This window comes from Phocoena phocoena, chromosome 14, assembly GCF_963924675.1.
Source record: "Phocoena phocoena chromosome 14, mPhoPho1.1, whole genome shotgun sequence".
NCBI classification, from domain to species: domain Eukaryota; kingdom Metazoa; phylum Chordata; class Mammalia; order Artiodactyla; family Phocoenidae; genus Phocoena; species Phocoena phocoena.
In genome coordinates this window covers 59,485,335-59,502,611 of record NC_089232.1, presented here as the reverse complement: position 1 = coordinate 59,502,611, position 17,277 = coordinate 59,485,335, and the positions used below count along the sequence as shown (strand labels likewise).

The 17,277-nt window shown below is 36.0% G+C and overlaps 1 protein-coding gene across 3 annotated transcripts in view; it reads right to left on the bottom strand.

Annotated features, from left to right (window-relative positions):
- Positions 1-3,904: 3,904 nt before the first annotated feature.
- ATL2 (atlastin GTPase 2) overlaps positions 3,905-17,277 on the bottom strand; it is a 62,953-nt gene continuing 49,580 nt past the window's right edge. Inside the window, exons 5-14 of one of the 3 annotated variants that reach the window (XM_065890662.1) lie at positions 15,789-15,839; positions 15,433-15,489; positions 13,871-13,963; positions 11,647-11,785; positions 10,735-10,862; positions 9,396-9,452; positions 8,396-8,467; positions 7,282-7,713; positions 5,725-5,739; positions 5,520-5,627 (exon numbers count right to left, since the gene is read on the bottom strand). In XM_065890662.1, the coding sequence (XP_065746734.1) occupies positions 5,520-5,627; positions 5,725-5,739; positions 7,282-7,713; positions 8,396-8,467; positions 9,396-9,452; positions 10,735-10,862; positions 11,647-11,785; positions 13,871-13,963; positions 15,433-15,489; positions 15,789-15,839 (1,152 nt within the window). Of the gene's footprint in view, positions 5,139-5,519; positions 5,628-5,724; positions 5,740-7,281; positions 7,714-8,395; positions 8,468-9,395; positions 9,453-10,734; positions 10,863-11,646; positions 11,786-13,870; positions 13,964-15,432; positions 15,490-15,788; positions 15,840-17,277 lie in introns of those variants that run through there. The other 2 variants (XM_065890663.1, XM_065890664.1) reach the window with 2 other exon arrangements.

Genomic DNA, 17,277 nt, shown 5'->3' with positions numbered 1-17,277 from the left:
TGCAAAACATTGATACTTTCGGGCCCATAGCTGCCACGTAACCACCTCGCTCATGTATAGCGGACGGTATATGTTTAAATACAGAAGGTGGGTGAAGGGGATGAAGTTGAACAGTCCAGCCCATGTTAAAATACTCTGAGGGCTTCCCTTGTGGTGCAGTGGTTGGGAATCTGCCTGCCAACGCAGGGGACACGGGTTCGAGCCCTGGTCAGGGACGATCCCACGTGCCATGGAGCAACTGGGACCGTGAGCCACAACTACTGAGCCTGCGCATCTGGAGCTTGTGTTCCGCAACGGGAGAGGCCACGATAGTGAGAGGCCCACGCACCGCGATGAACAGCGGCCCTCGCTCACCACAACTAGAGAAAGCCCCTGCACAGAAACTAAGACCCAACACAGCCATAAAGAAAGAAGCTTTCATTAAAAAAAAAAAAAAAATACTGAGCATTTACCATATACAAAAATACTAGATAATATGAAAGATTAAAAGATGCATGAAGTATGGTTTCTTCTTTCCAAGGTGCTTAATCCAGTTGAGGAAAAAAGAACTTAATGATACTGCTTTTCTCCATAGACAAAATAACAATGACCACCACCCTCCAAGATTCATCATGTTTTTTCTCTTCAGGAAGCAAAGGGTGTAAAATTAAGTACGTATGGTTTGGAAGGATAGATGCACGTTTCACAAATATCATCCCCATAAAAGGGATTCAGAAGAATGTCTACCAGGATTTTGATATATGTTTTCATCTCATCCTCCTCACAACCCTGAGAGGTAGGTATTATCTCCATTTTATAGATGAAGAAGGTGAGGCTCAGCTGTTACCTAAGTATTTGCCCAACCAAGTTCACAAAGCTTGGAAGTGGTGGTGCTGGGAACAAAGTTCCGTTTTAACTCCAAGGTCCATCTCCTTTTCCTGGAGTTGAAATTCAAGTATTCTTCCAGTTCTAGATTACATAAGTGTTTACGGAGTCTTCACGTTTTGTGTTTGGGAAATCTAAACTATGCCATTTTAGATGACCTTTCTTGCTTGCTCTGTCAGTAGCTATAGACCCATTTTCCTCCACAATGACTGTGTTTGCCATATAAACATATTTGTCAGAAAGCTTAAAAATAACTTATTTAAATAACAGCCCAAATCACTCCCATGCCCCACCAAAAAAAAAAAAAAAAAAAATCGTTATGGACAAGCTTCAGGAAGTAGTTATCAGACAGACTATTGGCCAAATAGAGCCAGCAGATGGAGACTTAAGACAAGCAAAACTGAGTACAAATTTTCTATGCTACCTGCTCCTTTTCATATTTGATTCTCTCACCAATCCTGTTGAGAGGGCAGGAATTGTCATAAAAAGTAAGGAAACTGTTAGCAGAGATCCAAGGTCTACTGCTCTCTCCTCAAAACCCCTCTTACCCTCAGAAGGGTCAAAGCAACCATGTGAGCATTAAAGACTTACTTAATGGCCTAGAATGTCAGTTATATGAAAAAAATATATCACGTACAGGGTAATTCTATTTTTGTGTAAAATAAAAATTGAGTATGTTTTATGCAGTATAGTGACGTGTCAATAAGCACAGGGAAAGATTTCCACAGCACACACACCAAATATACGGTTACCTCTGGGGTGTATCAAAAGGACCGGAAGATTTTCACTTCTTGCCTCATGTGACTTGTGTTTTTAATGTAGTATTATGGGTAATTTTCACCTTGTTTCAGTATTAACAGAATCTTTTTTCTCCACATTTAGTACTTTTCAGAATGCAGCTAAGACAGAGCTTTGAGTTAGGAATGTTACTCATCTGTGTCTGAAACCTTCCACTGACTCAAAACCCTTGGAGGTGTGGAGTTGCAGAATCCTGGTTTGCAAGCCTGAGATACCCGAGACACTTTTTTCGATAAAGTGGTTTCCTACCACACGACTGTTGTACAAAAAGTGCTAATGTATATTTAAGCGCTTGACTGAGCTATGCAAAGGCTATGATCCCCTCTTCTCCTAAGCTTTTTTACAATCTTTAGGCACTTTTGACCTAGTCAACTGCTAGCTTTGGCACTGAAGAATCGAAAACGTCACAAACCTAAAGAGAACATAATAGGAGCTGTATCGCACTCAAGTATGTCAAGGGTAGATCAATTCTTCAGCCTAAATTCCAGCAAACTGCAAATCTGGAGAGAAAAATTCCTAGGATCTGATAGAAGACTTAGGTAGAGAAGGTGGCATTTCTCTGTCCTGCTTGGGAAAGCTCTAATGTAGCTTTGTTTGCCCAAAAGCCAAGTGGAAGGATTCTCTCTGACAGAGGCTCCACACTGAATCCAAGTAAGACAGTCATTTGATTAGTAAACTCTGGCCAAGTTAAGATGGCTGCCTGGAACAGCTGCCAGCTCTCCAAGCTGGCTCTCACCATCACCCCACAACCAGGACACAAATGGAAAAACATTTAGGTGCACAGATCAATTATGGTCAAAGTACGGGAAAATTCAAGCCAGGAATGGAGCTGCTGACACCTAAAAGTGTGTGCGGCAGACCCAAGCAACCCGCGCTAGCAGAGAAGCAGCTCATCAGAAAGCTTTCCGTAAGGCCGTCTGACCTCAGTGGACCAGTAACAGCAACGTCAGTGTTTGCTGAAATTTCATGGTATATTTTAATAGGTTCTTAACCAAGTTAAGACCAAAAAAAATTTTTTTAATCCCACAATAATGAAACAATGTAACTAACTCCAGCAGCACTCACGCCTACAGCAAGGTCAAGTCCCTAGTAGCTAGCCCAATTGTGGGAGTAAAATAACTAAAGGAAGTCCTGCTCAAAGTTCACCGAAAATATAAACCCTCAAAAATTAAATTCTGCTCTTCAGCTTCACAAGTAGAATATGTTCAGTGAAGCAAGGATGACGAGCTATCTTCATTAGAGACATACAAGGCATACTCAATAGTAGGGTCACAAATGACTGTCCCTTCCACAAAAGTAAATTATTTATGTCTTAATTAGGAAGATAGACTGTTTGTTATTGGGTTTCTTTTTTAAAAACCTACCTTATAATATAAATTACTAAAAAATTATACCACAGAAAATATACTAACACAAAACTTATTTCAGCAAACAGTTTTGAGTTTGTCTTTATTCCCTTTTATTGCTTCTTGTGTAGCAATATTCAGTCTTCCAGCTGAAACCAAAGTACTTTCTTAGAATCCTTTGTAGAATTGTGTCTTTGGGGAAAACACTCTTTCCAACAAGAAATACTAAGAAATCCAATGGTTTAGATTTCACAGCACTTTTGCTTAAAAATAAATAAATAAATAACCAACCTGTCTTTAATTACAGAAGAATTGCTATTATACAACAAACTTTTTATTTTTTCCATTCATAAAAGCAGTCTACGGCATTCATAAAACAGGGTGGTAAAAGAAATAAAAAGAGACACATTTCAGGTGGATTCTGTTTAAGAACAGATGAGTTGGTAGCAGTTTAATACAGATGGAAACAAATACAATCCATATAAAAACAGGATTTGAAGCAGGAGGCAGATATATCAACCAAAGTAAATTTAGAGCTTTCGGCCATGCAACTCAACATCTGAGTTCTCTTCACTTAAAAACCAAACTAGACGCTTTAATAGGTGTTCATAGAGAAGGCTACAAAAGTATTACAGAATGTTAGCCTTACGTACACCACAAAAAAGAGAGAAACAAAATTAATAAATCCCCTAGGCTAATCACAACAAGTTTTCCCTAACAGAGACAGACACAGAAAAATAACTTTTTACAAGCTTAGATTCGAGGTATGAGGTACGATACCTTACAGCTCTCACTTGGGTGTTTCCCACTCATGCTCTTTTCAGTATAAACAAATAGGTTTATGTAATGGAATACATATTTGAAGAATTCCTTAAAAAAAAAAATCACAAGTTCCATTTTATATATACAAATTTTTAATTATGTACTGAAAATAAATTACAGTAAGGAACTTTAAAATGCAACAGAGGACAAAGTCACGATAAACATTCCCATTGAATTCCCCTGGGGGGAGGGGGTGGGGGGAGGGTGGTGAGACTGCAGTGCTCAAGAAGATAAATATCACAAATATATCAAAAACTTCAAATTGTCTATGCATTCACACACTGACATGAGCCACAAACATTCCTTCACAGGGACTGTACTCATTAGCCTACCACAGAACCAGATTTTGTCATAAACTACAAAACTTTTAATACAAAATCGTATTTATATATTTATAATTCATATACATGCCCTACCTGTGATTTTAGAAAATAAAAGCTACACACTGTATAGACACTCTTAACTCATAGCTGTAGGCAACATTTTTGGATGGAATTTCTCCCCCAATAAATTAACGGCATATTTTATGTACATGAAGGCTAAACTGCATAAAGACAGTTCAGTTTCCCAGATATGCATCTCCTTTTAGGGCAGGTTTATAAATTTAAAAAGGCAAGACAAATGTACACCTCAGAATCACTTTCTTAGCTACAAGAGTTGTCATGTAATTTCTGTGAAGTTTCTGATACATGCATTTATGTAATACTGGTATTGAAGGCAGTAAAGCAATATATACTTTTAATGTCGTGGCTCAATAAAGGCTTCATTGTCATTCCAATCTGATTCTTGATACAGTGATTCAAAACTTTTCTAAAAATTAAAATTTCAATGGGACACTGTGTTAAAGAGACTCTAAATAGATTTCTTAAAATATTTCCCTGAAATATCCTTTACATAAGACAAATTTCACTAACATTAGATTATGTAAAAGGGGGAAAAAAAGAATTAAACATGGTACAAGTGTGCATGAAAACTAATGCTCCTCAGGCAGTCTTCATGCCTTAGGAGCCATGAACAGAATGCTTAAAACCAACAAACAATTTCACACTCTGTGGCAGCCATCTGTGAAGCCAGTTAGCTAAACTACTTCTACAGTTGATTGTAAACTTTGGTTTATTTTTATTTGAGTTCTCATTGTACAGCAAGCATGAAAAAAAGAAAGAGTGGAGTCCATGAGGAGATGAACTGTCAGTCTGTCTTTAATCTGGCATGATGAGACACCTGGTCAGTCAGGCCTGCTTTGATAGAGTTTGTTACAGACTGCCTTATGTTTTCCTCCATCAAATTATCACCCAGGGGCTTCAATACCTGTGGTATGAGAAATGTGCAAAACAAATAAAAACATGAGGTAAAAAAAGAGTTACATATAAAAATAGATATAAAAATTCAATTCAAAGCAATGAAGAAAATAACCAGGAATGTGGGAAATAAAAAGGTGCTTCTCCCAAAAAAAGTTATGATGCTACAAATAATGCAGTTAGACATTTTATAATGCAACAAAAATTACTTTCCTCCTATTCAAACCATTTACAATTCCTATGAGATGGATGTGCAATTCCATACCCTATATGCAGCATCAAATCTGGTATGTATACAGCATTTATGCAGACCGGCCCAGACGGTCCTGCTTATTGTCCTACATGTGTAAGTGTGAACACTTCGGATAGAGAAAAAAGTTAAAAATACTGTCTAATTTTTCTTCTTGTTATTGTTGGATGACAGTCTCTGTCGCTGTGCTGATGAAAGAGCACGATGAACCATTCGACGTCTAGTAACTTCAAACAGTTTGGAAAACACCTAAAACATGGAGTGATTCGTTAGGAGAATGACTCAGAGTGCCTTGAAGTTAAAGAACTTAAGACTACAAGAATTTGAGACTTTGTAGGTTTCTCACCTTCCTGGGACTCCTCTGAAGCAAAAGAAAAGAGAAATGCAAAAAAATTTAGACAAGTGTTGACACAGCACAGATCTTCTGACTAGTGATCATCTTACCTCAACTATACTGAAAATAATTTTACACACTTTAGATTCTTCCATTTACTTGTTTTGTAATAATGGCACTTCTAAACTCCTAAAATCAATGCTGCATGGGAGATGAGTGGTTTTCAAAAGAAGACAATGTACAACTATCGAAATTCATGTTGCACAAAATTAGTAATGGTCCAACATTTTTAAAGTAGGTAATATTTTAAATGACATTGTGATAGCTTTTTTTTTTTGAGGTTGTGATAGCTTTTAATCCATCTTCGGTCAGAAGATATCAAAGGAATATAAAGAATGAGATTATTTTTGATATAAAAATTTAAATTTTACAAATATCCAGACACAAGTTTCCAAATCAGATCTGAATAAATAGAGCATTTCTATAAAGAAGAAATATAAAATCCAAATTAATATAGTGGGTCACTGTATAAAATAATAATGACATTATTAATAGAAAAGTCAACATCCAATCAACTTCAGTCTTTGAATTTAAAGCCAGACCAACATGGACCTGCATATCTTAGATCTTCAAGTAAGCCCAATACTTCATCAGCCCAGAAATGGTATCTGAAAACACCTTTTATAACTGTCCACCGGTAATAACTGCAGTTTTCACTCTGGTCCTTGACATGATGCTCAAGTATTTCACGATGATCATTTTAATGACAACATCCTTAAATGAAATTTTCTGAACACAGGCAATTCCAGACAACAGTTGGCTGATATACATACAACAAGGCTTTCCTTAGTAGATACTTGTCAGGCCCAACTTTGAATTCTGGTTTGAGGTAAAAAATCATGATTTGAATTCTGGTTGAGATAACGGATTATGATTAAGAAAAGCTGGTTCTCCGTTTGTGGTGCTTTGCTTTGTTCATTAGTATTTCCACAGTATAGAGGTCAAACAAAGTTTCTTTGATGTAAGAATTCCCTATAAGATTGTTCCGTGTAGTACATCAGTAAGTCACTACTAACTTCATGGAAGGCAATGAAGACACAATATTTTTCCTGGAATATAAGCATGCCTTGGTTCTTGCCAATATTAGTAAGAAACTTCTTTTGCTTTCCTAAAGCAAAAGAATTACACTTCCAAACTTCTTTCCTGACCTTCATAACTCTTGCACTAATTATATTTTCTTTTCTTAAAAAAAAAATCCTTAAAGACTCTGGCCCTGCCCACTTGTCTGGTATAATCAGGCCTATGACTAAGAATCTATCCAAAGGATATTACAGATGTAAGCCAACCAAAGCACACTATAATTACAACTTTAAAGGGGAGAAGAAACAGTTCATACTTTATATTCAAATTATGCATCTAAACAAAAAGGAAAATATCCTTTTACCATTCTCCAGATAAAGGAAAAGTAGGTGTGCAAATACTGGGGGTGGGGAATGGGGGACTGGAAGGAGGGGTGGGGAGTCACAGGGATAAGATTAGTCACTGAAAAACCAAAAGACAGATACCAACCTGTTCCCATAGTGTTTCAGCAATCTGATCAATCATTGTTCCAATTTCTCTGAACTCCCCAGAGTATTTAACATATGCCCAAGTACAAAGAGACGTCAGTGCTAACCCCATGACAAGGTTACACAAGACGGCTATAGAGTTTAGGCCAACGAAGCCAGTCAGTCCTGAGATTATATACATAGCAAACATGACTGCAAATAGTGTGGCAGGGGTACGAGCAGCATAGAAGATATTTTTGCCATCATTGTGCTTTATAAAATTTGCATAGGTTTCTTCTATTTCAGCCTCAAGCTGGTCCTGATAACGACGGCAGAATTCATCTCCACCCATTTTTTTTACTGAACGAAACTGTTTAATCGCCATTTCCTTGAGATCCAGGTGTCTTCGCTCCAGATCTGAAGGTGCAATGTAAGGCTTGTCCCCACCACATACCTGTACAGGCAGGGTGACATTAGGACAGATTACATGCTGGAAATAATTCACACTTGAAAGAAATTCCCTGATCATAATTTTTAATCTCAAAAAGTCAAACCACCTACATGGTTTAGTTTTACATCTGTTCATAATACTTCACACATTATCATAACCTACTTATTTCTTATATGTTTAACTGACTCAAGCAAAATAAACTTTCCAAAATTAATTATATTGGTATTAATTATATACCAATAAAGACAAAAAGAATTACACTGCAATCTGTACCTGACTTCACCTGACCCAGCAATACACCAAAAGAGTACAAAAGATTGCTGGCAAGAAAGTGGGTAAAAGATAACATAAAAAAGGTACTTTAATGTTTGAGTTAGCAAGCTTAGCAAAGAAGCTGCTATTGCCCTTAAGCTGATGTTGCTTGCATCAGAAGCTACTAATAACAGCACTCTGAATCATGTGTCAGAAAAGATTTCAGTGTGGTCTATGTAATAACTTACTACCCATATCCTGCACTCTAACCATGGGAATTATATTCTTAGTTTATTTCCAGCAGAGATGATAAAGGGAAATTTGGGAATGATGTAACATGACAATGTAAAAGGAGCACAAATTGGTTCAATTATTTTAAATATAAAAATCTTCTATCTTACTCTAGTGTCAAATTTAAATTTTAGTTACAAACCTGCTCCATACTTTTGCAATAGATCTCTCTTGCTCCTGCAACTGCAGCAAGATTATTAGCTTCAGCTGTTGCCTAAGAAATAAAATAAAATGTGCCAATTTTATGTGAAATACCTGATAACTATAAATTCTGATTAAGACAATAAATTATGTACAATGACCAAGTCTGAAAATGAATCAGAGAAAATATTATCAACTTCCAGTTTCCCTTTCTAATTGAAGGAAACACCAGTATAAAGGACATAATAATTGCTTCTAATAGGACTACCTGCTTAATCTTGTTTTGCTTAGGTTTGTTAAAGTGGGTTTGTAGAAAATACCACATATGCCCAGGAAATTATAGAAAATTAAACATATACAACCCTAAAATGTGTCAAGTCCCCAGGTGCAAAGAATCAAGAATTACTCATATGGTCCTCTCTCTCATAATCAGTATTACACACAAGATACATTTTTAAATCCACAAAACTGCTTATTGTATGGGTTTTATGAAAAAAAGTTTAATCTACTATAAAACTGAGAAACTGCCCAAAGTAGCAAATTTAAAAAAAAATGAATTAGGTTAAAATAACATTGTCCCTAAAGAACACCTTTTTAAAAAAAATAAAAACAAAATCTATATTCACTAGAACCAGACTGGGTGAATCATTAATATCAAGAGAAAATAAGCCTTATTTCAAACAACATTCGTTGTCAAAGACTCAGAAAGCAGAAGCAAGGCTCTTGGTTTGGCAAGGCCCATATGAAGCTATCTTCTGAAGCAGAAATTCTCCTACACTTTTTGAGCAACTGAAGAGAAGGCACCGAGGACCCTCATTTCTGGTGTGCAAGGTGTGCAACCTGTAGTTACAAAAACTCATTAAAACTTCAGGACCCATGCCTTAAGTATCTAAAATGTATTTGCATGGAAAGAAACACTACCCCATTTCCAGCATTTATCTCTAAAGCAAAGATTTTTTTTTCTCCTTCGTAAATAAATGTATGTACAACACACACACTACCTGAAGCATGGACTTTGGATGTGGAAGTTCCTCTCCTTGATAAATTTTAATGTAAGCCTAAAAATACAGAAGACTCATTATATTCATAGGTTATGCAAGTTGGCTCCACATCCCCAAAGAAAGAAAAATCATTAAATAGAAAAATGATTCACACTATTATAAGGAAAGTCTAGGCTTTAAAAATCATATACTCTCATTCCAACAGAGTTAACCCTATTCTCAACATTATTAAGTGTGTATGTTGCTAAATAATATCCTAGAGAAATGTCTCTAAATATAACTCCAACTTGGCATAAAAATTATGTCTCATATTTAAAAGTTATATATAAAATGTCATCTACTTTATGAAAAGAAATCCATAATTCTCCCCTAATGCCAACATTTCAAATAAATATGTAAGAAAATATTTTAACTCAGTATTCTACTTTGACCAGCTTAAAATATACTTCAGTTCAAGGGGAAAAAAATTACTGAATTTGTGGTTTAAGAGTAAGAAAGAAAGATGAACGTTTTTAAGTTAAGTTCTACATAGGAATCTTTCACCTCAACTTTCTACTGACTCTAAATTAATTCATAACTGAACAAAGATAGTATGAAAGTGATCAAGTGTCCATTAAATAATACAAAAATACACTCTTAGTTAACTGTATTTCCCTTCTATTTACAACTACAATGAATAAATACAAACCTCTACAATAGTCTTGCTCTGGCAAGCAAGCTATAAAGACTAGAGAACAGGGCTTCCCTGGTGGCGCAGTGGTTGAGAGTCCGCCTGCCGATGCAGGGGACACGGGTTTGTGCCCCAGTCCGGGAAGATCCCACATGCCACGGAGCGGCTGGGCCCATGAACCACGGCCACTGAGCCTGCGCATCCGGAGACTGTGCCCCACAGCGGGAGAGGCCACAACGGTGAGAGGCCTGCACTTGAGCTCAAACCCAGTCTGGATACTTTCAGCTGCTCTTATCAAGTCCCAGACTCTGAGAGAAGGCTTTTGTGAGAACTCAGGATACAGAATTATGCTCCCAGTACCTATTATCATTCTCAAATGATAGAGTGGTATTGTAATACTATGGTGAATGGTTCTTCTTTCCATATCAGAGCTGGAGAAAAAGTAGGATAACTCTACAAAGAATAAAATCACTGTCTAGAAGATACATGTTGTCTGCGACAATGTTAAATATTCTTAAATACTGATACATCCAATTCAAGGCAAAAAAATATAAATTTTACTTTTTTGCTTTAAAATAAAGGTAAGAAATTTCTTGTACATATAAATGAGTTTTAAGTCAGCTATATTTCTAACTTAGACAAAGCCATTTAATGTAAGAATTTTCCTACCTTAAAGTATTCTACAAGATCTCTACAAGTGACTTTAGATCCACTTATCTCTTTTTCTACCAAATTTTCTGGGGCAAGCAGCAATGGAACCAGATTTCGAAGCTCTCGTTTAAACTCTTCATCAATATCTAGTGGACATGAAGTTAGTCAATATGTTAGTAAAAAAAAAAAAAAAAAAAAAAAAAGTAAAGTCCCCATTGGTAAGAGTTAATAAAATTCTATTTCATAAAATAAAAATATGCTACTTAAGTGTAGATTCATTTCAAAAAACTCATCCAAACACGTCACACTGTCACATCTCCTAGGAAAATATATAACCACCCCTCCACTCTACTACCCCACTTCCCTCATCTCCCAATAATTCTTTCAGCCCAAATAACAAATAAAACTGTGGCCTACCAGAACAAATTCCACATCAAGTATTTTAACTAAACTATCCTTTCCAAATGGCAAGCAATTCATGAAATTGTATTAAATTTTAATACTAAATTTTGTTTCTCCAGCCATACTGTTAAAAGTTTTGTCAATCCTCAAGCCTTTTGCCATCATGCTCAAAATAATCCTAAAACATACACAAAAAATTACACCATCACCCCCGAACAGACTTAAATCTAATTACATCAATATAATATATTGGTGATGCTTTTTAGCAGAGTGCAATCAGATGAAATACTGACATGTTCTTAGCCTTCAGTATTTTTAGGACATCAGTGCTGAGCAACAGACCACCTTATAAAATGTTAATCAATATGCCAGGTGTTTGCAAGAAACCAATACATTACAATCACACCATTAATAATGCATCAAAACGTCCTCCAGTATAAAAGAAAAAATTTAAGGAACCATGTATTTTTTTTAACTTTCAGCCTCTAAAACTTAAGTTCTGATTTTAGCAAGAATGGGAATTCCCACCTTTCAATCTCCCATCAAAACTAGGATTAGTTGCAACTTTAAGACCAGGATGTGGCAAAAGGAAGCAACCAAGATTTGAGAAACAATTGTGAATGTGCTTCCTTACATTCTGTAGCTCTTCATGTTGATTTTGTTTTACCTGGGGACAGAAGGAGGCACGGTGAAGGTGCAAACAAGAGAAAAACACATTTTTTTAAGAAAACACACATACGTACTCACATGCACACACATTAACTCAGATGCTAGTCTAGGTGTGTGTTTCTTGACAATAAAATTTTACTATAGACCCATTTCTAACCATTTGATAAGACCCCACTCTGTCTTAAACCAAAAAAGACTTTTTTTCCCCATGTTAGCTGCCAAGGATATAAATAAATACAAATAATAATTAATCATAATATCTAACACCAGAACAACAGGTGTGGTTGTGATTTATAAACCAGTAAATAAATTAAGAATTTGCCTTTAAAGTACTTATAATGGCAAAGAGAAAAACAAAGTACTAATTTGCCTACAAATAAAAAGGTCAGCCCCTGAGCAAAACAACAGATAAGGCGAAAAGCGCCAATGCAGTCCAAAGAGCCTTAAAAGTTTATTAGGATTTCGGCACTCACTCCAAATGATTATTTATGATTTATGCTAGTTTATCAGTGTTTTGCAGAAGAGAGACTGCTATATATTTTCTGGAAGGAAATCCTAATGTTAGATTTTTAATAACTCCTTATCCCAATATAACTCACGTATTCTCCCAAACTCGTCTCAAAAACCATTCTAAAAAACATGCACCATTCGTAATCAACAAAATCTGGAAACTACCTAAATCTCCATCAAGAGTAGAATGGAAAACCTGTTGCCTGTTCATACAATGGAAGACTGCATAGCAATGAGAATAAGTGAACTAAACTACATGCAACAATGTGGATTAATCTCAGAAATGTAATACTGGGCAAAAGAAGCTGGACACAAAAGAATACATACTGTATATGATTCCTTTCATAAAAAGTCCAAAAACCAAGCCTGTTGGAGGTCAAAAGAGTAATGAAGGGTTGGGGGGGCGCGGGAGTTAGTGGATACAGGCAGTTGCTTCTGGGTGGTTACGTGGCTATGTTCAATTTGTACAAACTCCTCAAGCTGCACACTTATGATCTGAGTACTTTTCTTTATGGCTTCAATAATATATTTAAAAACCTCCTTATCTTTGAAGTACATAATTCTGAATTTAGTTAATATGCCTGATGTGCTGTGGGTTAATTTCTTCTGAACAAACCAGAGAAAACGCTGATGAATGAAATTATCTCTGACAAGTCTAGAAATGCCTTTCAAATAATCCAAGAAATGAGCAGTTGGTTTTGATCTTATTTTAGGATTAAGAAAAATTACATTATACCCTAAGTCTTTGAATGTGGCTGCGAAATGAAATGCATTTTTTCATAGGAAACAAACAAAATTTTATTACTCCAAAGAGCTAAACCTCCTACTTATGAATAAAGGTATTTTTATGTATCTTTTGTGGACGTCAGTAGGTAGGTAGTATCTGACCTGAGGGTTTCCCAAAGTACTTCCATGTTATTTTCCAGGAATGACTTGGTGTGGCATTTGCACAGGCCAGGCCAGGAGCTTGGACATTTGGGTCCTACTCCCAGTTATCTATAATTAGTTAAGTGACCAAAGGCAAGTCACTTTTCTGGGTCCCAGTTTTGTGTGTGTGTGTGTGTGTGGGTGTGTGTAAAGGCTATACTAGATAATGTTTAAGATCCCTTTTTTCTCTATATGCTGCCACTCTACGAGATAGTATCCTTGGAAAGAGAGTCTCACATCATCTGTGTTCAATGCATCCACACTAGATTATCCAGCCTGTCCCAAATGCTCAGAAGCACAGCTGGGCCAGAAAGAGAAATGCATGCAACCTGAGCAGATCAAAAAGTTAGTCTACTTCAAACTTTTATCCTTTGAATATTGATTTATTGAAGGGGCAGTTGGCTCTGGAGAGAAATATCCATTCCTTAACTTCTACTTGAGGGCATTTCTATTGTCCTCTTTCACAGGAGTGCTATACCAATTTACTTCTCATCAATTATGTATGCAGTTATCTGGGTTAACTTGGGATACTCAATTTGTCCCAATGACACTCAGAGGTTGGTAGTCTAAGCAGCAGTCCAGACAGTCCACACCTTCACCTGGCGCTTGGTGCTTATGCTCTCCTCTCTAAGAAATGGGGGCTTACCTGCAATCTCTTTTCAAGGAATTGTTTTCCACCTTCCAAACCATATGAATGTTCATAAGGATAACTCCAGTCTCGAATCAAAAACATTAGTGTCTACAGAAAGAAGGGGAAAAAATTGAAATCATTTCTTATAAAACTTTACCAAAAATTACTACTTGAATAACTGAAGCACCCCTTACTCCCCAAAAACAATCCTTATCAAAAGTTATAGTAACCAAATGGCTTAATATTACTCATAGTTATAACAAGAGCCTACATAAGCCAACAATACTCCCAGCTCCTATACCAAGAAACTGCCTCCATCTGAGAACCTCACTGTGTATAAGAGTCACCACAAGCAGTAATACAGGATATTTTAAAAAGAAACAAAAGACATATCAGGGTATACAGATCATAATTTTAAGTCAAGATTGTGTAACTAGAAGACCAACTAACCTAATTCTAGACCAATTAGTTCTTTTCATAGAATTTTTAATTCCTATATGCTTAAGTTCCTCAACTCAGCACTACTGACACTTCGGGTCAGATAATTCTTAGCTGTGCACGGCTGTCCTACATTTTGTAGGATGTTGAACAGCATGTCTGGCCTCTATAAACTAGATGCCAATGGCATGAGCTTCCTCCCCAAAACTGTGACAACCAAAAATGTCTCCAGTCACTGGTAAATGCCCTCTGGGTGGCAAAATTACCCCAGTTCAGAAAAACTGATAGAGGCCAAATAGAGTATATTTCATCATATACACAAAATAACACCATAACCTGCCCAAATATTTCATAAAAGTGATCACCTGAGCCAGACAAGACTGAGGCAGAATCAATGTAACCCACTAACAGAATCACCAGTGATGCTATCACACAGGAAGGACTTCACACACTGATGAGCAAACAGGGTGGAGTCATTCTCACCTACTATAACACAACTAACCAAATAGTACAATGTCTACTTACAAATTACACTTGTTTCAAAAAAGAATCTATCTGAAATTAGATCTGCTTTTTAAAAAATCTCTAATGATAAGACTCCACAGAAGCAAGCAGAGCATATGCTTCTAAATCAAGGTTAATTTCTGACTTAATATTCTGTACCTAGCATTTAAAAGTAATGAAAAAACACATGGGGGAGAGATATAATAAATTCTGAAACTTTTCTATTTGAAACAAAAATAAAGAATAATAGGTCTAACCTCAACTTGTAATATACCACACACACACACACACACACACACACACACGTGTACAACCAATAACATTTTCTAGTAGTGTATCACATATAAAAGAAATTTACATGACTATCTCAAGTTTTGGAAGTAATATCCAGTTAAAAGAAATGTTATTAACCTTTTAAGTAAAAGTATTAAGAACCAGCCTATATTCATTTGTTCTATTTCCTATCCTGTAAGCTGCTACTGATGAGATGGTGACGACATTACCATAAATTAGTTTCAATTCCACTAGATCTTTTGCTAAAAATGAGTTTCGCATAATGTCCTCATATCTCCAGAGATACAAGATGATAGCTTTTCATAGATAAAATTTTTTTTAATGATAAAATATTTATTTACCTGAAATGGCTTCTGGTAGATTTCTTCCATTGCAAGTCTGCCGTATTCTGTAAATAACTATTAAATCAAATTATTTAAAATAATGCCCCTGAAGAGGTTGAAAGAAGACCTCTGTAAAGCTATTCTATATCAGACGACTAGATGTCAGAGCCTTTAAAATCATTTGAAAGCCAAGCATTTAATTTTTTAAGACTGCATATACTTTAAAATTTCTTCTAGTTAAGAAGTCGTACATCTGTTTAAAACCATATAATAGTCAATCTTCTTACAATATTACAGGTTCTTGATGTAAAGTCACAACAAAGTGGGAATTAAATTTTCAATACTTTGGCATACATTCTTTGAGACATACATACTTGCAAGTGTTGAAGATCATCTTCTTGAATATTTTGAGACAAATTATACACCTGTTAAAACAAATTTTTGTTTTTATTAGTGTTTTACTTTGAATACCCAGCTGTGTATAAGTTTACTTGTGGAAACGAAGGCTATTTTACACCTGAGCACAAATGAATGACTCAGTCACTATCTTAACCAGTGGTCCATGAAAAGAATTTTCTTTTTTCCTAACAGGATAAAACATTAAGGGGGAAGCAGTGGTGGTAAACTGTGTAAAAATCATGAATATACACATATGGGGCCAAGAAGGCAGCAGACATTAAAAAAAAAAAAAGTATATTACATAGTAAGTTTCTTTAATGTTATGACATGATTTTTTTTTTTAAGTGAAGAGTTCCCCCAACTACCCAACTGTTTTTCTAAGTCAATGAATGTGAAGGGCATAGTTCTATTGGTTTGGCCAAAAAGTTCGTTCGGGTTTTTCTCTGTAAGATGTTACAGAAAACCCAAACGAACTTTTTGGCCAACCCAATACAAAGATAAATTCCTCCCTGGAGCATTCATAGTACATAGTTTATGGTTTATTCAGTGGGTGCCTCAACTAACTTGACTGTAATATTATGGTTATCGTTTTACTTAAGCAAAGTCAGTCTAAATAACATGAACATTTTACCACACACACACACACACACACACACACACACACACACACACACACACACACACACACACACAGAGTAGGTAGCACTCTTCGACTTTCCAAGGCCCACAGACCAGAGCTGGTAACGCAAACTTCACTACTCTCAAGAAACAGTAATTGGAGAAAAGATTCGCTAGGTCCAATCCTTCTGAGTCAGGTCTTTAAAAGATGACCTGGACCACCAAAGGACAAAAGTGGATGTCCATAGTTGTCACCTCTGCTGGGAAATAACTTATATCTAATAAAATAGTGTTACTCCAAATATAGAACAATTTGTTCTAACAGCAAATAAGTGATAATCTAACTTAATCACTTGGAGGTCAAGAATATAAACAGCCAATATAGCCTGGCAAACCTAAAATGATAATTCTCAGTTGACTAATTCCAAACAGGTTCTTAAAAAGTAATTAATGATGAGGTGATTAAACTCTAGATTTAAACTCAAAAACTGAAAGAATAACCAACCTATTCTCACTCATATGGGCCTTACCTTTTAGAAAATAGGACCAGATCCCTACACTGTCAGGGCCAGGTTTTAAATAGCAAACAGAAAAGATTTGTTTATTGTAGATCATTAGTACTTAGCATATTGTGTTGTACTTAATATATGCTCAGTAATTATTTTTTGAAAGAATAAATGACAAAGGGATCAATTTGTTATTGATCTATCAGCCAGATAACTTATGTAAGGAAGGAGAGAAATCTAGCCTCAAGAATCAGGAAAGAAGCAATAATAAAAACTAATATTAGGGACTTCCCTGGTGGTCCCTGTGGTTAAGACCCTGCATTCCTGGGACTTCCCTGGT